The sequence below is a fragment of the Aulonocara stuartgranti genome, assembly GCF_965226115.1.
Source record: "Aulonocara stuartgranti genome assembly, chromosome: 3".
Classification (NCBI taxonomy): Eukaryota; Metazoa; Chordata; class Actinopteri; order Cichliformes; family Cichlidae; genus Aulonocara; species Aulonocara stuartgranti.
The window spans coordinates 79,579,331-79,604,688 of record NC_138941.1 but is presented as its reverse complement, the minus strand read 5'-3'; the positions used below and the strand labels follow the sequence as shown (position 1 = coordinate 79,604,688).

The following is a 25,358-nucleotide window of genomic DNA, read 5'->3' as shown; positions in this document are numbered from 1 at the left end:
GACTACTGTAATGGCCTTTTTACTTGTTTTAACAAATCAGCCTTAAATCGTCTTCAGACTGTGCAGAATGCTGCAGCACGTCTCTTAACAGGCACCAAGAGAAGATTTTTATTTAGAAAAGCATTTGATTAATTTCTTCTTATGCTGTTTTTATAGTTTTATTGTTTTACATTGTTTTATTTACTGTTATATTTTTTATATTTCCATTTCCTGTGTTGTAAAGCACTTTGTGATTTTTATCTGTGAAAAAATATAAATAAATTTTACTTACTTACTTACTTACTCTTTCAAAATCAGTGCAACATGGTCCAGCCCTAACTATATGCTTTAGCAAAAAGGAAAGTTTGAAGCCTAATCTTAAAAGTAGAGATAGTGTCTGTCTCCTGAATCCAAACTGGAAGCTGGTTCCACAGAAGAGGGGCCTGAAAACTGAAGGCTCTGCCTCCCATTCTACTTTTAAATACTCTAGGAACAACAAGTAGGCCTGCAGAGCGAGAGCGGAGCGCTCTAATAGGGTGATATGGTACTACAAGGTCATTAAGATAAGATGGGGTCTGATTATTTAAGACCTTGTATGTGAGGAGCAGGATTTTCCGGACTTCCTGATAATAATGAATTACAGCCGTCCAGCCTGGAAGTAATAAATGCATGAACTAGTTTTTCAGCGTCACTCTGAGACAGGATATTTCTAACTTTAGAGATGTTGCACAAATGGAAGAAAGCAGTCTTACATATTTGTTTAATATGTGCAAGGAAGGACATGTCCTGGTCAAAAATGACTCCAAGGTTCCTCACAGCGTTACTGGAGGCCAAGGTAATGCCATCCAGAGTAAGAATCTGCTTAGATACCGTATTTCCATGATCGACCGCTGTGGAAGTAGCATTCGGGTAGCTGCTCTGCTCCATGTTGGTACAGGGCATTGAAGATGACAACAGTGGGTGGATTATATTCTATCTACATGGATAGATGTGATCTGTGCATATCGTGCGTCTGTGATGAAACCTCTCCTCCAGCCACGTTGTGGAGGATCTGTGCTGTGATAATGCTGCAGCCTTATCTACTCTACTAGAATATAATGAATCAAATACAATGAATTGTTTTAAAATTTTCAATTAAGCTCTCAAAAAACAACAAAAAGCGTAAAATAAATAATATATCAGAAAAATAATCAAAAACAGGATATAATTGAATAGGATCAAGCAAACAAAATAATTCAAAAATAATTGAACAATCAGACAAACAAATTCAACTTAATAACCAGGACCCAACTTTTTGGTGCTTATAATTCAAACCTTAAACTCAAATATAATCATATTAATAAACACCATCCAACAGGCAATACAACACTGTACTACAAAGGTAATCAATGAAAAACCACATCCCCATACCTGCAACACATAGAAATAAAGGCCTGTGATCTGTGCGTGTCTCCTGACAAAAGAAAACGGTACAGCTGCATCTTTGGGCTAAAACTCATTAAAAAAAGTTAAATTAGCTAAATCTGCCCTCTACAAAACTTATACCGAACGAGTCTGTTACCAACAGACCAAAATGCGGCAGTTCGGCTATATTCAAATTGCAGCTTGTGGTCTTAATAAACTTTCATCAGCTGAGAGCAACGAGGCAGTGACTTACTTCCGGCCATGCTGAAAGGAGCTGTGAACCGGGCACACATGCACGAGTCTACGTCACCACTCAGTGCACACAAACACACACAGGCTCAGATTACATAGGCAGGAGATTAAAACACAAAATGAAATATTTAATTAAACAGAGCATGTTTTGGTGAAATTCAAAAGTATAACTCATATGCTACACAAACATCTAATGAGATTTAAACAAAAGTTATTAAGATGCAAATAAATGGATATATAAGTTTTTGGCAATGTATGGACCATAGAATAGACTAATCATCTCAACTACTGTTTTTATTCAGAGATTCTTCAGAGGTGTCAACTTAAACTCAAGTCTAAGCTGAAGGATGAGTTCCAGTGTGTGTTTGAGGGCATCGCTAAAGCAGGAAACCCAACCCTCCTGAATCAGATCTACACAGAGCTCTACATCACAGAGGGAGGGACTGCAGAGGTCAATGATGAACATGAGGTCAGACAGATTGAAACAGCATCCAGGAAACCAAACAGACCAGAAACAACAATCAGACAAGAAGACATCTTTAAAGCCTCACCTGGAAGAAATAAACCAATCAGAACAGTGCTGACAAAGGGAGTGGCTGGCATTGGGAAAACAGTCTTAACACAGAAATACAGCCTGGACTGGGCTGAAGACAAAGCCAACCAGGACATCCAGTTCATATTTCCATTCACTTTCAGAGAGCTGAATGTGCTGAAAGAGGAAAAGTTCAGCTTGGTGGGACTTGTTCATCTCTTCTTTACTGAAACCAAAGAAGCAGGAATCTGCAGCTTTGAAGACTTCCAGGTTGTGTTCATCTTTGATGGTCTGGATGAGTGTCGACTTCCTCTGGACTTCCACAAAACTACAATCCTAACTGACCCTAGAAAGTCCACCTCAGTGGATGTGCTGCTGATAAACCTCATCAGGGGGAAGCTGCTTCCCTCTGCTCGCCTCTGGATAACCACACGACCTGCAGCAGCCAATCAGATCCCTCCTAAATGTGTTGGCATGGTGACAGAGGTCAGAGGGTTCACTGACCCACAGAAGGAGGAGTACTTCAGGAAGAGATTCAGAGATGAGGAGCAGACCAGCAGGATCATCTCCCACATCAAGATGTCACGAAGCCTCCACATCATGTGCCACATCCCAGTCTTCTGCTGGATCACTGCTACAGTTCTGGAGGATGTGCTGGAAACCAGAGAGGGAGGACAGCTGCCCAAGACCCTGACTGAGATGTACATCCACTTCCTGGTGGTTCAGGCCAAAGTGAAGAAGGTCAAGTATGATGGAGGAGCTGAGACAGATCCACACTGGAGTCCAGAGAGCAGGAAGATGATGGAGTCTCTGGGAAAACTGGCTTTTGATCAGCTGCAGAAAGGAAACCTGATCTTCTATGAATCAGACCTGACAGAGTGTGGCATCGATATCAGAGCAGCCTCAGTGTACTCAGGAGTGTTCACACAGATCTTTAAAGAGGAGAGAGGACTGTACCAGGACAAGGTGTTCTGCTTCATCCATCTGAGTGTTCAGGAGTTTCTGGCTGCTCTTCATGTCCATCTGACCTTCATCAACTATGGACTCAATCTGCTGCAAGAACAACAAACAATATCCCAGAAGTCTGAGACAAGAGAATCTGCAGAGAAAAACTTCTACCAGACTGCTGTGAACAAGGCCTTACAGAGTCCAAATGGACACCTGGACTTGTTCCTCCGCTTCCTCCTGGGTCTTTCACTGCAGACCAATCAGACTTTCCTACGAGGTCTGCTGACACAGACAGGAAGTAGCTCACAGACCAATCAGGAAACAGTCCAGTACATCAAGAAAAAGCTCAATGACAATCTTTCTGCAGAGAAAAGTATCAATCTGATCCACTGTCTGAATGAACTGAATGATCGTTCTCTAGTGGAGGAGATCCAGCAGTCCCTGAGATCAGGAAGTCTCTCCACAGGTAAACTGTCTCCTGCTCAGTGCTCAGCTCTGACCTTCATGTTACTGTCATCAGAAGAAGATCTGGATGAGTTTGACTTTAAGAAATACTCTGCTTCAGAGGAGGCTCTTCTGAGAATGCTGCCAGTGGTCAAAGCCTCCAACAAAGCTCTGTAAGTAAATGTGAACTCATCCCTTCATTCTTAAAATCATGGGAAATAAATTAGGTGTTCTCTGTCTCTCTGTGGGCTAAGTGGAAGAGACTGGATTGATCTCTACTTTACCTTTGTTTGCTGTCAGGAAATATCATTCTCCATGAAGTTTGCATTTCAGCTCATCCCCTTTATACACACCTTTTAACATGAAGGCTTTTATAGAGATAGTGTTTAAAAATCAATGTTCTTCACAGTAAACAGGTAATGAGCATAAGAGTTACTGAACAGAGACGTCCTGCTGTGAACTTTGTTGCTGTGCATCTAAAATATAAAAATGTATCTGAGACGATTTTACTTCCAATCATGTTCACAGTTTTTTAGAATTTCTAAACCAGAAGGTGGAGGACAGCTCATGATGACTGGCTGCTGCTCTTCAGTGTGCTTTATGAAATTAACGCTTGGACTTTATGGAGGGTGGGGCTTTAAAGGGGAATGAGCCATAGCAGTTTGCTTTAGACAGAAAATGAAACGAGAGTCTGCAGCAAGTACAGGATGTGATAAATTAGTTATAAGTACATTTACAGTAGTACTGTAGTACCCACAGGCCTATGCCTGCAGACACTGAACTAGTGTCACTAAATCTACCTGCCCTTCACTGGTTTCCATTTAGATACACTGGTATTATTGTGTTTCTACAGATTTTAAGTATTTTTCTTTTTCTACACTTAAATGTTTCTAAAAAATAGTTTTGGCTAATATTACATTATAGTGTACACAGAATTATTATATTCATAATCTAGGTTCAACACCTAAGTAGATTTCATTTGATGACAAATATTTATTTATTTTTTTCAGGCTGAGCAGCTGTAACCTGTCAGAGGAAGACTGTGAGCATTTGTTGTCAGTCATCAGCTCGCAGTCCTGTAGTCTGAGAGAGCTGGACCTGAGTACCAACAGCCTGAAGGCTTCAGCAGTAAAGCTTCTGTCTGTGGCAGTGGAGAGTCCACACGCCAAACTGAATATTCTGAGGTCAGATCAATTTTTATTCTTTTTTTGTTTTGTTTGCATTTTTGATTTTTTCGTCACATTTTTAATCATTTCTAAGTTGAAGTAAAGTTTTACTAACCTGCTCAGCAAGAAACAATAAGGATTCTTTAAATTACAGGATTAGTTATTGCATCCTTATTACATTTTAACAACAGTCTTTGTTCATGTTTTTAATTTCAGACTCAAAATCTGTGAACTCTTAGAGGAAAATTGTAAAGCTCTGTCCTCAGTTCTCAGTTCTCAGTCCTCTAGTCTGACAGAGCTGGACCTGAGTATCAGAAACCTACAGGGTTCAGGAGTGAAGATTCTGTCTGTTGGACTACAAAGTTTAAACTGTAAACTGAATACTCTGAGGTCAGATCAATTTTTGTTTTTCAAAACTGATCAATTCAATTTTATCCAAGTTCATCCATATGATGATGTATCTTAGTTTGTTAATGTTTCCTTTTAAAATAGAAAGACAAGAATTAATATTGTGAAATATATTAACAACCTTTCCGTTCATATTTGTTTTATATATTTTATTTTATATTTCAGACTGAGTGGCTGTAACCTCTCAGAGACAAGCTGTGAAGCTCTGTGCTCAGTCCTCAGCTCCCAGTCCTCCAGTCTGACAGAGCTGGACCTGAGTAACTCTGACCTGCAGGATTCAGGAGTGAAGCTTCTGTCTGCTGGACTAAAGAGTTCACAGTGTGCAGTGGAAACTCTCAGGTCAGGATTCAAACTTTTCCACAGATGATCATTTGAAATGTGAATTATATTATTGTATAAACAGGTAACCTTTCATCCACTAAATCTCCTTGCTTGGTTTCTGTCTGTTTATATTCTGTCTGTATTCTGAAATGTTTTACAGTAGATTCATTACAGTTTGATTTAAAGAATATTAGACTCCTAACATAATAAATAAAATCATTTCACTTCTTCTTGAGAGAAAGAAAGGGATGACTGGGTGAGCTCCCGTGGTTCATCTCAGCAGAGAGAGCGGCACACTGGGCTGCAAATGATCACAGCAGTAATGGCCATAGTTTGATAAAACAGTCAGTCTTACCCAGTAGATAATACACGGTTCTGGAGCCAATGTTGGGGAGGGGACTGGCCCGGTACTAACTACCCACTACTAACTACCTCCTCCAGATGTCTTCCCTACTAACCCTGATAAGAAGTAACCGCAGTAGCCTTATAGGTCAAATCCTATCAGCGCCACCTGTTAAAGGTAGCTACACTATTGATGGTGTCACTTGTTATTTCTGGGATGAGTTTAGTAGCCTGAACATTTGATCAAAGGAAAGGTTATTTTTATCATTATTATTATTATTATTATTATTATTATTATTATTATTATTATTAAGGCTGGAGTAATCTGCAAGAGCTGTGTGCATAAAGAATAATACTCAGACTTTTATTTTTTATTGTTTGACACAAGGTTTAAAAGTGAATGTCCACATTTTAATTGCACTTTAACTGCAGGAAATGTTATTGAGCTAATACTGATTTAGTTGTTATCTTTGGTGAGGTTGGAGGTACGATGAGCACAGTCAGGCCTAAAGATGCTCTTATCCCCATAATCTGTGTAACTTTCACCCACATCTTGCACCACAAACACACATCCAAAGTCAGACTCTTTACAAAGTGAGGCTGTTATTAGAATCATGTTATTGTATTTTCCGATTCATTATAGTGGTTAACTACAACATATTTATCTTTGTTTTATTTCTATTCAATATGCCATTATTGAGACACTGAGCATAATGATGAGTTTGAGGTGTTTGTGTAGCTGTGTTAACATCACTCAACACTCTCGCCACATTTGTTAACAATTGTCTCAACAAATGTGTTTTTCCTCGTTCTTTGTTATCCAGCTGAGGCTTTGGGTATAAATGTGTCATAAACAGGAGAAAGCAGTGCAGGTCAGTGTAATCAAACCTCAGACTGAGTTCAAAATCATCACCTGTCCCAGATACCACATCAGCACCAGAACCATGATGTGTTTACTCACATTGAAAAAGGTGGAGGTCAGTGTGAATGGACTGTTATCATTGGTCTGAATGTGCATCTATAAACATGTGCTCTTCATTATTGATTTTTTCCTAATGAACAGAAAATGAGACTTAATAAAATCCTTCTGACTGTGGCCGTTGTTGTAGCAGGTTGGGCCCTGGGTTTGAGTCCCCCACTGTTCCACAGTGGCTTCTAGCTTTGTTTCACAGTGTGCAGAACAACAAATAAAACAAAAAAAACCACATCAAACTTTGATGGTTTTTCCCCAAGGATGAGGAAGCAGACTCGGCCCCAAACAGCTGGATATATGGATGGTTACCACAGCAACCACAGCAGTGTGCTCTCAGTATATTTAGCTGTATAAAGGTGTTTGTGGTGTGTTGCACTGAATAACTAAGCAGCTGAAACAGCCTCATGTATGTTGACACAGGGAGAAAAGAGTGTGAGAACACTGTTCACAGCAGTCACAGCTCGCTGCCTTCAACAGTGTCTTCCTTCCTTCTTTGGATGTCACTGATATCATGTTCTGCTCTCACACTGACCACCTGTTGGAGCTAACGTGCTAACATGGCTAACAGCAGCATTACCACATGTAGTCTTTAGTGATGGAAACTGGAACCATGAAGTCAGTGATGCTGGAATAAGCCTCTCCACAGTGACATTAATGGTCACTGTCATGACTCTTTGATGATATTCTGTAAAACACTGACAGACAAAAGTGTTGGACAAATCTGAACAAGGTACGTATTATACACAACTGTCTATAATTGTGATGGACACATGTTTTGGAGAAACACCCTCCCTCCTGCTGCTCAGTTCACTCCGCTGTTCCACTCATGGTTGTTCATTATACTATACAATACAATACAATACAATACAACTATATATATGTAGCACATTTAAAACCTAAGGTACACCAAAGGTTAAAACATAAGATAAAAGATAAAAGGCTATAACAGAGTACAAAAACCCAAAAAGGTACAGACAAAATAAGAAATGAAACATTAGAGTATAGTTTAGAAGATAAAATTACAGGGTATTCATAAATATAAGGTGGAGGTATTTATACAGTGGGACATTAGTAGAAGATAAGTAACATAAGGGTAAAATATAGGGGATGTGCACTAACTGAAAACGCTTGGTCAAACAGGTATGTTTTTAACTGAGATTTAAATTAATAGATGGAGTCAAATAGCAGCATGAAGATTGTTCCAAAAGCACGGTCACCTCTGGTCTTTAGCCAGGATCTAGGCTGCACTATGAGTCATTGTCCTGATGATCTTAGGGGTATAGGGGTATATGGAGTTCAGTGAGGTAGCACGGTGCAGTATTGTTTATCATTTTAAAGGTAAGCAACAGAATTTTAAACTCAATTCAGCATTTGACAGGGTGCCAATGCAGGTCAGCGAGGACTGGGTTAATAGAGGCAAACCTTGCGGTTCCAGTCAGAAGGCGTGCCGCACCGTTCTGGACAAGCTGCGATCTATGAAGAAGGGTGGACTGGAGAACAAAGTAAAGGGAATTACAGTAGTCTAATCTAGGGGTCACAAAAGCATGGATTAGTTTCTCAAGGTCCTTGTGCGGTACGTAGTGCTAGGCCTTTGAAATTTGACGCAATTGGTAGAAACTAGGTTTAACTACAGAGGATACAGAGGTTTGTCAAACTTAAAGGAGCTGTCAAAGAGAACACCTACGTTGCTAATAGTGCCAGAAAGAAAGGCAGCAAGGGGTCCACGAGTATCAGTAAATTGGCCCTCTGAAGTCTGGTTGTCGAACAGCACGATTTCTGTTTTCTTCTCATTCAATATAAGAGAGTTGTCGGAGAGCCAATCTTTGACCTCTCTCAAGCACTCTAGTAGACAGTGCAATGACAACGAAATGTCATTAGTCAGCCTGTCAACCTGTTTTATTTTGGTAAGTATGGTCTCTGGTGTCAGACGTTGTCTAGATGAGTTTCTTCTGTGTCACATGACCCTCCTGTGATGACCTCAGCTGTATAGATGGCTCTGTCCTTCCCTCAGTCTTTATGTCAGTGTCAGTTTCTCTTCCTTATGTGCTGCCGGCCTCTTTTAGATTCTCTTTAGTTTGTTCCTCGTGTCCTTTTGTTCCTCAGTTTAAGACACCAAACTCATCAAAGGTTCAGTTTGCCTCCTGAAACACTCCCATTCATGACATGAGACCAATACAAGATGTCCTTGGCAGCACAAACACTGTTTTAAAGGCAGCGATGGGCAAAGCGAGGCTTCGTCAAACTGAAACACTGGAAGCATTTGTGTGTCTTGAAGATGCTGTTCTGTTAAACGGGGACACAGACGAGCCCAGCACAGTTCACAACACAACTACAGACACGCAATAAATCAGTTTAGTCAAACAGAACAGACTGCTGTGTTTACTGTAATAAGCACACAGGTTTACAGCTGTTTGTTGGCCTCTGCTTTCTTCTCCCCTCTTTTCACTCCTGATGCTTTTATATGTCACTACTGCGTGTCCTTAACTTTTGTCTCTCTGTTTTGTTCTTGTCTCTCTGAGCTCATCTCTTCTCTTTCCCCTCACCCTGCAACCAGTCATGGTAGATGCTCCTCCTGGAGCCTGTTTTCACTGGGAGGATCTTTGTGTCAAAGGGAGTTCTTCTTCCCACCATCACCAAGTGCTGCTCACAGTGGATTGTCTGATGTTTGGGGCTTTCTCTCTAATATTGGAGGCTGTTACCTTACACTGTGGATGTAAATGGATAGATGTTATTATATGTGACAAACAGAAAGTGATTGCTGACAGATGGATTGTTGTTTTGTGTGTCTGCAGTCTGTCAGGCTGTCTGATCACAGAGGAAGGCTGTACTTCTCTGGCCTCAGCTCTGAGCTCCAACCCCTCCCATCTGAGAGAGCTGGACCTGAGCTACAATCATCTAGGTGACTCAGGAATGAAGCTGCTGTCGGCTGGACTGAAGGATCAAGGCTGGAGACTGGACACTCTCAGGTATGGAGAGAATGTCTAATAGAGGAGGAAGAGCTGGAAACATTTCCTGTGTCCTTCACTCACTTCCTGTTTGTTTCCTGCAGATGAGACATGAACAATCACACAAGCAGGAATATTTTCAGGGACAGACACACTAGTCTAGCTGGATAGTACATGGATATTTATGTAGGGGTCTCCAAGGAGTCTGTTTGCAGGAACATTAATGATAACTGATAAGTCATGTTGAGAGTTTCATTAAAAGTAGACCTACAGTTAGGTCCAAAAATATTTGGACAGAGACAACAGTTTGTCATTTTGATTACCACGGTGAATTTTAAATGAAAAAAACTCAGTTGAAGTTCAGACTTTCAGCTTTAATTCAGTGTGTTGAACATAATAAAATGTGAGGAACTAAAGCATTTTCTTAAAACAATCCCTTGATTTTAGAGGCTCTAAAGCAATTGGACAATTTAAATAAGTGAAAATAAATCTTCATTTCTAATACTAATAATAAAAACCCTTTGCTGACCAATGACAGCCTGAAGTTTTGAATTCATGGACATCACCAGATGCTGGTTTCCTCCTTTTTAATGCTCTGCCAGGCCTTTACTGTGGCAGCTTTAAGTTGCTGTTTGTTTGTGGACCTTTCTGTCCAAAGTTTAGTTTTCAGCAAGTGAAATGTTCAGTTGGGTTAAGATCACATGGATTGTTTTCACTCCTAATATTCCAGGAATTTCTTGGATGATTTTCTCTTGTCATGGCTTAAGGATGGCTTGCTTCACCTGCATGGAGAGATACTTTTTTTGCATGTTATATGTTTCTTTACAGCAAAATGTTCCAAATGCAAGCACCCTGAAATGCTCTGTATGAAAGGTAAAAAAAATACCAAGGACAGGTGAAAGACGCAGAGGCAGGTGAGGAAGTGACAAAAGGAAGCTTTAGTGGCCAAAACACAAAAGCCGAACATCAGGAAACACAAAGTCCATCAAACAGAAATCCAAAGCAGGCACGGGAAGCATGAAAAACAATAAGAGCTGCTTGAATTCTCCAAAAACTGAGGAAAGGTGCTTCAATTCTTCCTTTATTACCTCCTTTAGCAGAGAAGACACTGGAGTATCCTTTATGAAAGGATATGACTGATAGATACTGTCCCATAATTCATAGCTACATACCATGTGTCTGCTCTTTACCTGAGAATATAAAAAGCTGATAGAAATGATCATTCTAAGTGACTTTTCCATTTCCTGTCATGAGCTGCTGATATGATGAAACTTTGAACAACAAGCTGTTGAAGCCACAGCTGGACTCTGAACATCAGTCTGCTGGAATCACATCTGCTTCTTGTCCAGTTGTTGCGTGAAGAATATAGATTTATAGAAACTCTCTAACTCAACATTAACTGATCACAGCGTGTTTAAGCTTGACTTGAATTAGATAAGTGTTTGACACAATCTGACTTTGGTCACAAAAAGCCTGAAAAAAGGAAACGCATTTATACAGGATCATCTCTCAAGCAGGAAACAAAAAGAAACTCAGATTGATTTCCTTTGATGGACTCCATGTTCTTTCTTCTTTCAAATTCCAGCAGTTTTTAGTGAAATTAACTTTCATAATAAATGTTCTTGTTTGGGGGAAAAAAGGGTAGTCAAGAGCCCAATTGAATTCCTGCTGTGTAATTCAACAACCTGCATGTGTCGACCTCAGCGGTGCAGCAGATTCACGCTCTCGCTCATAAGTCTGTACTCTCCAATCCCGCTCACACAAATCGGCTGACTCTGGACTGTTTGGAGGGCGGAGTCCAAAGGAAGAGGGTCCTAATATGATTGGTCAGTTTGATGGACGCTTCAGGTTACTGTTACTGTGTTAAACCAAGTTTTTCAGTGGCAGCAGCATACGTGCTGTTTGAACTTGTGATTTGAAAATCAAGTTTGCTGAATGAACTCTGAGCAGTTACTGTTTGCTGTGCAGCAGCAGAAATACTGACAACTGTCACTGGATTCATTTAATGCTGAAGAAATTTTTAAACCAGAGGATTCAAAGGCAACTTCTGAAGCCTCTGCAGTCCTGGTCAATTAACCCTGAGCAACAGTCATGTACAAGGTCTCTGATGGAAACTTACCCAGGAACATTTTAGTCACCACTTGTAGATATCTTAGTATATTTACCAGTCCACCATTTTGGGAAACGTCTTTGTCTTCCTCTGATCCAGATTCAGATCAGATTCATCTCTTTACAGAGAGGCCGAGGACAAATTGATCCTAGATTAAAATAAACTGTGGAACCAGGGGAAACTGTTAGCCTAGCCTTGCTTTATCAAAAGAAAACAAATCATTATGTTCTAATCAGGTAGAAGCTGACAACTACAGGGAGATGTTTTCTGTACATTTAAATGCAAGCAGCCCTGCACAAATGCATGTATGAATTTCAGTGCGTTTCATAGATAAAGGTCATAATGTGCTGTGAAAAGCCAACACGTACTATAAAATAATTGAAGTGAATACAATCAATAAATACATTTAGAAATGACCCAGGGGAAGATAGAGAGGCAGGAAGGAAGTGACAAAAAGGAGTGTTTATTGGTCCAAATGCAAAAGTGAAAAATAAGGAAACACAAAGTCCATCAAACAGAAATCCAAAGCAGGCACAGGAAAAGAGGGCAGTATATACACTGGGAGCTACCTGCTAACAAGAGGCACGTGGGAGCAAAGTGCAGGTGCCGAGAGATGAGCTGATTGGACGGTGTTTTCTGTGTCCTGTTAAATACACCAAGTCTTTGATCTGTGGGCTGAAGGAAGAACAACACTCGGTGTATAAATGCTCAGTCAACGCTATCTTTATTCCACACGATTCTCATTATTCCATACAACACTTTGAGCATAAACGTCCAGACGGGAGATGTGGACAGGAGGGTGTCCGGCAGATCTCAAAGTGTCTGAGCGTTTCTGACATTCTTATAGCTTCAGCCCCCTCCACAGTCATGAAACCTGAACATCCACATTCTTTCTCTTTCAGTGAGCCTAAGTTATGACTTGGCTTCCTGTGCAGTATGTTCTGTTCATTCTAATCAGACAAATAAAGCCACAATTCTCTGAAAACAGTATTCTCTTTATAAATCAGAAATATGCAGTCTAATGTAATACAATCAGTCTAATAAATCTAATAGTTGTCACCTTCTCCTAAGTCAGGAGTATAATGCAACCTAAAACTACATAATGATTTTACAATCTTTAACACTTTAAAGCCGGTGGGAGAGGGCACGCTCCGTTTTGCGTAACTATTTTTAAATCCCGGTAGCTCTGCAACCACGTAAGCTAGCGCAATAATTTTTTTTGCATATGAAACCGGAGGAGTTGTACTTACATCTTATGCCATCAGCTTGTCCTCGGTCACAGTTTCCTTCCACATAAAGCTTTGCAAAACCTGCATAAAAAGCGCTTGCAGCAACAAAAACATGATATTCCAGAAACACGCTTTGCCGATCGATCAGCTGTTTGTAACACTTCCTACGTCCATCGGCATGAACTATCGCATGTCCGCCATTACCTGCCCGAAACCGGAAGTGACGTCATTTTCGCGGAAATGAAGTTTTTTAACATCAAGGCCTCATGAGCCTCTACTGGTGTTTTTAAAAGTTATGTTTGACTTTATGACTTTCTGTGTCGTTTCTGGGATGCTTTGGACTCATATTGCACTGCTGGGAATAGTTTATTTTGATGCATATGCTGCTTTTTTGCAAATTTGCACTATAATATTTATTTTCGTTTTTTCTGTAGTGCATAAAAATTGGTGTATTTCAAAAATAAAACTATGAAGACACTCAAAATAAATTTCCTGTGGTAGGAAACTATTTTGTGCAACTTTTTTTGTATTTACAGTTTTGAGGGATAAGCCTCTTAAATTTCTCTAACTACAAATATATGTTAAAAAACAAAAACGATTTTTCAATTTTTTTGTAGTTTATTGCCCTTTTTTGCAAATTATGTAATTACTATGCACTTAATGCAGACATATTATTAAAATTTAGGCTGTAATGGTTGTATTGATGTATAGCAACTTGAAATGCTCCCAAAAATGGCTCCACAGCATGTAAAAATATAATATAAGCTCTGGCGGAATTGGTTCTATGGTAGGTCTTAAAGGGTTAATTAGAGGTATAATTGTGAGATATAATAGGCTGGAGAAACTGATCAGGAAGGCTAGCTCTGTGGTCGGCATGAAGCTGGACACTCTGGTGACAGTGGCAGAGAAAAGGACATTAAAGAAACTGATGGACATTATGAACAATGCTGGGCATCCTCTGCACACGGCCATAAACAATCAGAAGAGTCTGTTCAGTGACAGGTTGCTTCTCCCAAAGACAAGAACTAACAGACTTAAAAACTCCTTTGTCCCACACGCCATCAGACTGTTTAACTCCTCTCTGGAGGGGAGAGGGAGGGGAGACAGGAGGACAAAGGAGGGGGGAACAACTAAGCTGTAGTGCCTCTTCACCTCACTGTACAATACCTTGTGCAATACTTTTTGTAAATAGTCAACAGTGCAATAGACTCAATACTTGAAATGTGCAATTCACTTGTATTTTTATTTTTTATTCCTATTTATTCTATTTATCCCCTTCGTATATTTTATTTATATTTGTCTCTGTATTTATATGTGTGTGTGTGTGTGTGTGTGTGTATATATATATATATATATATATATATATATATATATATATATATATATATATACATACCCTGAACAGGGTCCAGTAACCATCACAGTGGCAGATATCCAAGAAAGGGTCTCCAGTATGAAGAGTTGGACAGCACCAGGGCCCGACATGGTTCACGCCTACTGGCTGAAGAAACTGACTGCACTCCACGAGCGTCTGGCAGCACAAATGAACCAGCTGCTAGTTAACGAGAGACACCCGGAATGGCTAACTGAAGGCCGGACGGTCCTGATCCCCAAGGACCCCAAGAAGGGACCGGTCCCCTCCAACTACCGACCAATAACCTGCCTCAGTACTACATGGAAGCTCCTGTCAGGCATCATATCGGCTAAGATGAACAGGCACATGGGTCAATACATGAGCGGGACACAGAAAGGAATTGGCAAGAATACCAGAGGCGCAAAACACCAGCTACTGGTAGACAGAACAATCAGCCGAGACTGCAAGACCAGACTGACCAACCTGTGCACTGCCTGGATTGATTACAAGAAGGCCTATGACTCAATGCCCCACAGCTGGATACTGGAATGCCTAGAATTGTACAAGATCAATGGGACCCTAAGAGCCTTCATCAGGAACTCAATGGGGATGTGGCGTACAACACTAGAGGCCAACTCCAAGCCCATAGCACAAGTCACCATCAAGTGCGGGATCTACCAAGGAGATGCTCTGTCCCCACTGCTGTTCTGCATAGGCCTGAACCCCCTCAGTGAGATCATTAACAAGACTGGCTACGGATACCGACTACAGAACGGAGCAGTTGTCAGCCACCTCCTGTACATGGATGACATCAAGCTGTATGCCAAGAGTGAACGAGACATCGATTCACTGATCCACACTACCAGGCTATACAGCAATGACATTGGAATGTCGTTCGGACTGGAGAAGTGTAGTCGGATGGTAACAAAGAGAGGGAAGGTAGTCAGAACTGAGGGGATTGAACTACCAGAAGGCAACATTGCAGACATAGAGGACAGTTACAAGTACTTGGGGATCCCACAGGCGAATGGGAACCATGAAGAGGCCGCTAGAAAAGCTGCAACCACCAAGTACCTGCAGAGGGTCAGGCAAGTCCTGAGGAGTCAGCTGAATGGTAAGAACAAGATCCGGGCCATCAACACGTACGCCCTGCCCGTGATCAGGTACCCTGCTGGGGTAATAGGCTGGCCAAAGGAGGAGATAGAAGCCACTGACATAAAGACAAGAAAGCTCCTTACCATGCATGGAGGGTTTCACCCCAAATCCAGCACCCTGAGGCTGTACGCTAAGCGGAAGGAAGGGGGCCGGGGACTGGTGAGTGTCAGCACCACAGTCCAGGATGAGACAACGAACATCCAAGAATACATTAGGAAGATGGCCCCAACTGACCGAGTGCTCAGTGAATACCTCAGGCAGCAGAAACCCAAGAAAGAGGAGGGAGACGAGGAACCATCATGGAAGGACAGGCCCCTGCACGGTATGTACCACCGGCAGATAGAGGAGGTGGCTGATATCCAGAAATCCTACCAGTGGCTGGACAAAGCTGGACTGAAAGACAGCACAGAGGCACTAATCATGGCAGCACAAGAACAAGCTCTGAGTACAAGAGCCATAGAGGCTGGGGTCTATCACACCAGGCAAGACCCCAGGTGCAGGCTGTGTAAAGATGCCCCAGAGACAATCCAGCACATAACAGCAGGGTGCAAGATGCTAGCAGGCAAGGCATACATGGAACGCCATAACCAAGTGGCCGGCATAGTGTACAGGAACATCTGTGCCGAGTATAACCTGGAAGTCCCGAGGTCAAAATGGGAGATGCCCCCAAGGGTGGTGGAGAATGACCGAGCTAAGATCCTGTGGGACTTCCAGATACAGACGGACAAAATGGTGGTGGCTAACCAACCGGACATAGTGGTGGTAGACAAACAGAAGAAGATGGCCGTAGTGATCGATGTAGCGGTTCCGAATGACAGCAATATCAGGAAGAAGGAACACGAGAAGCTGGAGAAATACCAAGGGCTCAGAGAAGAGCTCGAGAGGATGTGGAGGGTGAAGGTAACGGTGGTCCCCGTGGTAATCGGAGCACTAGGTGCGGTGACTCCCAAGCTAGGCGAGTGGCTCCAGCAGATCCCAGGAACAACATCGGAGATCTCTGTCCAGAAGAGCGCAGTCCTGGGAACAGCTAAGATACTGCGCAGGACCCTCAAGCTCCCAGGCCTCTGGTAGAGGACCCGAGCTTGAAGGATAAACCGCCCGCAGGGGCGTGCTGGGTGTTTTTTTTTTTTTTTATATATAACAATTCTGTAACTGTAACTTCGGTCGTTGCTGTGCTTTTTTTGGAAGTCGAATTTCCCAGAGGAACCCACCCGCTCATATCGCCAGTGGCGAGACCCGCGTTGTAGGAGGCGGTCCTGGCGTTTACTGCAGTGCGGATCGATCTGTCCATCCACGGTGAACAAAGAGTACCTTGACTGTGTGTGTGTGTGTGTGTGTGTGTGTGTGTGTGTGTGTGTGGGTCAAGATGTGACCCTGTAAAGACTCCCCAAAGCGGATGCCAGGAGTCTAGCGGTCCATCTAAACAAAGGGCTCTTATACTAAACCAGATACAGAGTAGAACATAAATACCAAACCTCCTGTACCATAAATCAGTAAGAGCAGATATAACCTGTCTCATGACCTTAAGGTGTGTGTGCATGCCAGAGTGCTCTGGAAGGCACCCAGAGTCTTTACAGACTGCTGAGGATCAAACCTCTATCAATCTACAACCAATTATAAAACTCTAAGCATATATGAGTAAATATTTCTAAGCATAAATGACAATCAACAATTTAAACCTGACAGTGGCACTGCATGTTCTTCCCTTAGTCACTGTTTTTCAATCTGTCAGTTAGAGTCCTCTATATGAAATAGACCGCGTCCACAACAAGTCCATATAGGTGTGAATGTGGTCAATTATCAATCAATTACCAATCAATGACAAAATGATAGCTTTTATTTTCTGCATGCTTCAGTCAACCACTCACCCAGAGGACCTTCAATCCCAGAAAATTCCTTCTCCTCATTTAATGAGTCTGTCCTCCTTCCATGTCCTGGTAACTGGTCCATCCAGAGCTGTATCATTTTGAAATATACATACAAACAGCCAAACCACACCTTGGTCACACCAACCCTTTCTCCACCCTGAGGATGTCCAACGCCATCCCAGTCTGGACTGTCAAAGGTGACTTTAACACAGACTGTTCTGACAGTCCTGTTTATTGCATCCCCTGGTCAGATTAGACAATCTGTGCACATTAGAATAAACATAATCAACATGGTCAACCTTTTATTGGGTGTTATTTCAAAATATTATAGATTCTACCTGTCACTCCCTATAGGGTTTTCTAAATTGTGTTTATCTAGAACTCCTCTCTGTCTCTAAATTTTGGAGAATTTTATGCTTGGTGTTAAATTTTAGGAATTTGACCGTAAGTGAAATTTAAGGTGTTATCACCCCCATCAGGACTTACCTTTCCCACTTTTGGTGATATTCCTCCCTCGAACATTTGCAATTACCCTCCTTTGGCGTGAAAACTGGTGGTGTGGTCAAGTGGGTGCTATAAGAAACAAAAGCTCAGGACAGAACAGTTATCAGTCATGTGCTTCTTACAGAATTTGCATATGTTTGATTTCATATTGATCCTCTGAGTGTAATGGTACATTTTAATTTGAATTGATCAAAACTAAACACAATAGTTTTTTCTTTCTTTACTTTGCTCTTGTTCTTTTGCAGTACCACATCCCATCACATGTCCCTGTCAGTTGTATTCTACTTTTAATGATTGTCTATTTTAAGTGAGAACCTAAATCACGTGGACCAGTGTTTGTTATTACATAACTCTATTTTGAGGGTTCAGTCTGCAGTTCCACACTCTCATATGAAGCTACAGTCTCCCCCTCCAGTCTCTCTTATCCTCCCGCTCCTGCAAAAACAAAACAAAACTAAGCATCCACCCTTCTCTTACAGGCTGTGAATTGTTGCTCAACATTTACTAATTCTAAAGGTGGTGCAGTTTGTGTCTCCGTATAAAGTCAGTCAAAACTTTAGTCCACATCGTCAGTCCATCACAGTCCAGTAACACACATTCATTCACACATTGCTAAATCATGAACTCACAAAATATCACCACCGGTGGATCACACCTAGATTTCTTATCTCAGTGCACTGTAACAAAAGCAAACACAGGCGTAACCAATAAAATACTAATAAAATAACACATAGTAGGGCCCGTTGCAGACATGTCCAAGCATAAAACCGTCTCTCTCTCTCTCTCTTAGAGAAAGAAAACAACCCAAACCTCACTGATAAAATCAACCTAGTGTTAAGCAAAACCCCAAAATCAACCAGAAATTCACAGGAAAGTTTTCTGCTTCCTCCTGGGACAACATTGTGTGGGAATTAGAACCTCAGGTGCCGTAGCACCTTTTGTTCCTGCATGATTAAGTCTCAATGACAGAAAATGCGGCGCTCCGAAATGAACCTCTGTGCCACTGCTCCTCATCAGGCTGTGTGAAGCACAGTAAACAATTCAGTCGAGGCCTTGAGCAGCCATACACAGACGTGTGTGTGTCATTTCTCACTCAATCAACGAGTGCACATGTGTTCATGTGTGTGTATCACTTCATGCTGAGTCAGTGTGTGTGTAGATGTGTGTGGTTGTTCATCACTTTCCTCTTCTGGTGTTCTGGGTAAACCACAGCCTGAAGCGTGCCCTGGGGTCCTGCCCTCCTCCTTTCCAGTCTGTTTGTGACCATCACTGCAGTTCTGTCCATCCTGGCTCTGGCCCCAACTGGGGCAGTCCTTTCTCCAGTGTCCATGCTCACCGCAGGTGAAACCTGCATCGTCTTCTGTGTTTTGTCCATTCTGAGGTGCTTTTTGACCTCAGTTGCTGCCACGCCCTTTTTGCTGCCTGATCATCCGTGTTGGTCCATCACTGTCCTGCACAGTGTTAATGCAGAGTTATCAAGGTCAGCATTATGCGGCTCGGACTCACTTTTTATCCGGGCTTTATGGGCGTCTCGTCACAGCTCTGTTAGCTGAAGCTGTCTGGGAATGTCCCTCATGTAGTGAAAGGGGCCTTGGGTTTAGCGTCCTCCGTCTCCGTTTCATAAGATCCCTTTCCTGCAGCACCGTTGACATTTTCAGGTGGTTGTTATGGGTCCAGCTGCGGCAGCGATTGGTTAGGGTCACGTGGAAGACGGTAGGGAGGAGTCCAGGTCTGCCTCGGCTTCCAGGGCCTGCAAAGCAGCCTGTAATGGGGCATACAAAGAAAAAACAAAACAAAAAACAGACAGGAGTGTACGGACAGGAAAATGATGTTGTGTTTGCTGTGTTACAAGGAGAGGGGAGAAAGGCTGGGCCGGGCCCTGTGTCAGCCTTCTCTCCCCCCTTCTTATTTTTTAATAACATAATCAACTCATAGCCCACCAAGTTGCCAGGACAACACAGGCACATGTTTACATTCTTAAGATCATGTTTAAACACACAAAAGAGAATTTTCTTCATTCAGTAATCACTTGTGTTGTTCAATCAGCAAAAAACATCTCACAATTTGACTCTTAACCACTAAATCTATTGTGTCATCACAGGTTGGTCATACCAGTCTCTCTCTTTTCTTTTTTTAAAGTTAAGCTGTTGTCCCGCAACCCATAGATTTTATTTGTTAGTAGTGGATAAACTTAGCATTTAACAACAAGTGTATGTTAACTTCCCCTGCTTTAATATTGCTGAAAAACCTTCACGTGTTCACGAGTGTAAGCTGATTTTCATTGCATGTGTGTGCATTAGTAGGCGGGTTAATTTTATGTGGAGCTGCAGATCCAGCAAAGCTTCTCTCTGCCTTAGCTTTCTGCTAGCTATGTGCTCTTAAAACCTTCATTTCTCCTCTAACTCTCTCCTCGCTGCTGTCCGTTTCACAGCTGCTGATTCTTGCTGGGTGTGGTTCCCATTATGTTAATCTATCATTTTGCTGCGGCCACTGTGCTCGTGGTGGACGGTTGATCCAGGTCCGTAACCTGTATTAACACACTGAGACACTTCTTTAATATCATTTTCACCACTGCTCCATAGACAAGTAGGCCACACGCCCAGCTTTACAGCACAAACTGCACACCAGTCTCACAAAACATTCCTCTCTCTGCTTCTCAATAGTTCTCCACTCTACCTTTATTTCTCCAAATTTAAAACCCAACGTATTTCACATCACTACTCACCTTTCACTTTTGTTTTTACACAACTGAGAATTTCACCCAATTAAGCCTGTCTCTATGTGGCTCCGAGTTACCCTCTTTTCTGTCCCTCTTCTTTACTCTTAATTTGTTTTAAACACATTTGTCAGGGGACAGGCACACAACAATCAACAATTATTACCGCTGAAGCGAGTGATTCAACCTTTTTACCCAATGTAGAACTCAACCTGTGATTTTTAAAAAAATATGTATCTTGTTCTACACCAGAATAAACATCAACCCGTGATTACACAGCAGTCTCTTTGTTTATACTGAGGCTAATTCGAGTCCTAAGTTCTCAAGTCGCCAACCTTGGCTAACCAGACACCGCTGGGCCTGCCTCTGCGTCCACAAGCAAGGGGGTTGGCACACCATGAACAAGCTTTTTTGGGGTTCCACACCCAAGGTTGCTATCCTACTTCTGGGCCGCGTCCGAACTACCGGTGGGGAAACCGCTCAAGGAACAAAATCCACAAGGCCCACTAGACGTTATCATGAGTATCTTAAAATGTGTCTTCGCTCTGGTGCCCTCTAATTCACACCTCAACCATCACTGTCACCATGTTCGTATCTCACACACTGAAACACACGGAGAATGCATCTCATCTGCAGAAACACACACAGAAACCTCTGAGCTCAACGTGTTTCTACACCAAAAGCCAGTCTCTATTTCATACTCTATTTCATATACTGAAACTTTGGCCCTAACTTTTCAACTTTTCGTTAAATGTGGAATTCAATGTGGAACCTACACACACTGGAATTCTGCCTCAACTATGGTGTTCTGTTTTCTCATGATGAAAACCAGACAACGACAGAATTTAATGTGAAAATGCGTGTAACGTAGTGAACAGATTAATTTAGAATGTCCAATATGCACACTTCGATTTATTACAACAGGTGGTGCTCACCTTTTCATTCTGTTGGACCGGTCCTCTGTTCGCCTCATCTCACGATCTCACCACAGGCCAAATCTGCCTTCCTCAGCACACCAAAGATCCGGGTCACAGCACCAAGTTGTTAAATACCCCAATTCTTTGATCTTTGGTCTGAAGGAAGAACAACACTCGGTGTATAAATGCTCAATCAACACTATCTTTATTCCATGCAACACTTTGAGCATAAACGTCCAGACGGGAGATGTGGACAGGAGGGTGTCCGGCAGATCTCTGTCTGACCGTTTCTCACATTCTTATAGCTTCAGCCCCTCCAAACTAAGCATTCACCTTCTTTCTGTCTCAGTGAGCCTAAGTTATGACCTTGGCTTCCTGTGCAGTATGTTCTGTTCATTCTTATCAGACAAATAAGTCCATGACTCACTGTAAACAGTATTCTCTTTATAAATCAGCAGTATGAAGTGCAATAAAACAATATCATTCATTCACAATAAATCAGCAGTCTAATGCAATACAATCAGTCTAATAAATCTAATAGTTGTCACCTTCTTCTAAGTCAGAGTAATGAAACCTAAAACTACATAATGATTTCACAATCTTTAATTAGAGGTATAACATGGCATAAGATAATATAATAACCTCACAGTGCTGATAACATCCAGTCGGTTCTGTATGGAAATAAAATAACTCAATGAAACCAGACAATGTCATTTCTGGAGAAGTTGTGGTGGGATTGCTGCTTCCTATGGACTCGGTCTGTGACTCGCTTCTGCTAATAAGAAGTTGGAGGTAAACAGGTCGGCTAAAAAAGCTGAAGGTAGATGGCTCATAAACAAGTGACTCGCCACTTTATTAGGTCCCAGATGTACTGTACCTGAGACAATGGCCACTGTGTACCTAATAAAGTGTCAGACATGTTTAATGTGTGTGTTTCCTGTGCTGTATGTCCACAGTCACAATGACAGTCAGTGAAACTGACAGGATGAACAGGTTTAGATAGTTTTAAAATGTGTTGTCCGAGAAAGAAACAAGGCTGTGAATCATTTCAGTCTGTGTGTGTGTGAAAAAGAGGCAGACAGGAGCAGCTAACACTTGGAAATGGCAGCTTAAATACTAGAAACTCTGATAAGCTAATGCTGCTAATCTCATCCTGTTTATGGGTCATGTTAAAATCACTATTTTATTCTCATTCTGTTGTTTGACAACAATAACAGAAAAATATGTACTTGATAACACAGTTATTGTGGCTTCAGCTGTAAATGTAGAGTTTGTCAGAATACATCATGGTCACACAAATCCAGAGTGGACCAAAGTGGCCAAGTTAGCATTACCTACTCACATTGTTAGAAAGCAAGGGAAAACATTACTAGCAGTAGCAGCTAATGCTAATTCAACCTAAATTAGCATTAGCCGCTAACAGCTGCCTACTTAGCATTTAGATGCTTACATGGTTATAAAGCAAGGGAAAACGGTATTAGCATTAGCTGCTAATGGTTTTCACCTTAAATTAGCATTAGCCACTAATGATAGCCTACTTAGCATGAACTCCTCACATCGTTATAACTAGGGATGGGTATCGTTTAGGTTTTATCCGATACCGGTGCCAAATCGGTACTTTTGAAACGGTGCCGGTGCTCAAACGGTGCTCAAACCGGTGCTTAAAGAATGGAGAACACAAAATTGGTCCAAAAACCTCTCATGTTCAGCTGTTTTTTTGTAAAAAGATAACAATGTTAGCCTTTTCTGCAGCTATGGGGCATATATGGTATCATTCTTGGATGGAAGCAGTGCTTAAACAATGGAAAAAACACAAACTTTGCCCAAAACCTCTCATGTTTAACTGTTTTCCACTTTTTCTTTGGTCATTTTAGCCTTTTTGGCCAGGGTGAAGGGAGCATCTGCCATCAAACAAGAAGACAGCCGCATGTAGCTATGATGAGGTTTGCTAGTTCACTTTACATGCATTAATGTAATAACGTGGTTAGCCTACTCAACGTAAATTACACACGAACATTAAGCTACTCACACAGAGAAGAACGGCTGCTGCTGCCATCATCATCCTCATCATTTCTGCTACACTGGCAGGGCTAGGGGCCAGGACTCTCCTCTTCGGGGGTTTTGGGGGATATTGCTAACTCCGGGTCAGATAACAGGCAACCCACGCACAGTAGATGCGCTCGGTGTGAGGTCTCGCAGCAAGCTATCATACGGCGCATTTCTCGGCTTTAACAAAACGCTATGCGTCGCCAGGTGTTTCATCGGATTTGAGGTGTTACCTCCTTTGACAGTATCACAGTATCAGCTTAAAGCACTTGTTGCTGCTGAGTTTGCATATTTTGCTGTGAAGTACAGCCAGACTTTCGACCGCTTCGCCTTGGACATTTTTAATCTGTAGCTCTGCTCTAACAGAACGTACGTACCTGGCTCCGCCTACTATCCTCGGAAACGTAAAATGATTGGCTAGAAGTGTATCACAGCTCAGGAAAAAAAAGCACCGAAATAAAGCACCGAACTGTGCGCTGCTTTTCGGTCTGGTTACTACCGTTTATGTCAGAACCGGTGCCATCATGGCACCGGACACCGGTACCCATCCCTAGTTATAACTCAAGTTCTTTCTGTGACAGATTAAATGGTAAATGGACTGGTTCTTATATAGCGCTTTTCCACTCTTCTGAGCACTCAAAGCGCTTTACACAACTTGTGCATTCACCCATTCACACAAGCACAACTGACATTCACACACATTCATACTCCGATGAATGCATCGGAGAGCAATTTCGGGTTAGTATCTTGCCCAAGGATATTTGGCATGCAGACTAGGGGAAGCCGGGAATCGAACCACCAACCTTCCGATCAGTAGATGACCTGCTCTACCACCTGAGCTACAGCCACCCGTGATTAGTAGACGACCCGCTCAACCTCCTGAGCCACATTTATACCAACAAATAATACAGTAAACTATTTTCTGTTTCACCAGGGAGAAGCACAGATCTGTACGAGGTCACTGACCTTTCTAGATAACAGAAATGGTCTCGCTCTTCGTTCAACGATGTGGTTTTCATAAGTGTTTGGCTTTATTAAACATTTATGAACAGCAATGGACTCATCCGCTTTTAATTTGGAGCATTTTTCCTAATTGGGCACTTTTATTAGTGAGAGTGTGGATATCGATTGAATGTATACAGTCTGTGGCTACGCTAGAGGCTCTGTGAGGTTTTTAACTATATAGAATATCATTACAACCCATCTTGATTGTTGATATGTTTCAATCTGGACAGAAAGAATGAATGACTAACACTTGGTGTTGAAAACATTGCCAATCACAATATCAGATCAAACCTACAAAACCCACTATATTCCCAAGAACTCCCATCAGCGTTAAGGCTATAATTTATTCACTGATGACTAACTCAACAGTTTGTATCTCCCCACATTGTCTCAAGTAAATTTTAAAGAGAGAGAAAACAAAGACATGAAATGCCAAAACCTAAAAATTTTAAGGTTAGAGGATTCAAACCAATCAGATGACAATATTCACATGACTCAACGCTTTGAAGTGTATTTGTGAAAATGTTGGACTGTTCCTCAGTGTGTAACAGTGTGTGTGTGAGAGCCATGTAATGTCCATGTGTGCATGCTGACTGTGCTGCTCTGACCCCCCTCCTCCTTTCAGGGTGGAGCCTGCTGGAGTCCGATGGTTGAGACCAGGTCTGAGGAAGTGTAAGTGTGTTTTTAATGGGATTCATGAAAACAAAGCAGCACACATTCAACCATCTTCATCATGTCAG

The 25,358-nt window shown here is 41.9% G+C and overlaps 1 protein-coding gene and 1 pseudogene across 2 annotated transcripts in view; both read left to right on the top strand.

The window, feature by feature from the left end:
- The window catches only part of LOC309702919 (NACHT, LRR and PYD domains-containing protein 12-like), a 184,289-nt pseudogene that overhangs the window by 6,571 nt on the left and 152,360 nt on the right, over window positions 1-25,358 (top strand). The gene's annotated exons all lie outside the window — the stretch shown is intronic.
- LOC309700328 (neoverrucotoxin subunit beta-like) overlaps window positions 1-25,358 on the top strand; it is a gene marked incomplete at its 5' end in the record, with an annotated part of 30,347 nt that overhangs the window by 3,523 nt on the left and 1,466 nt on the right. The window contains 3 exons of the mRNA XM_082523850.1: window positions 4,620-4,743; window positions 16,706-16,858; window positions 25,244-25,290. Coding sequence (XP_082379976.1) covers window positions 4,620-4,743; window positions 16,706-16,858; window positions 25,244-25,290 — 324 coding nt within the window. The remainder of the gene's footprint in view (window positions 1-4,619; window positions 4,744-16,705; window positions 16,859-25,243; window positions 25,291-25,358) is intronic.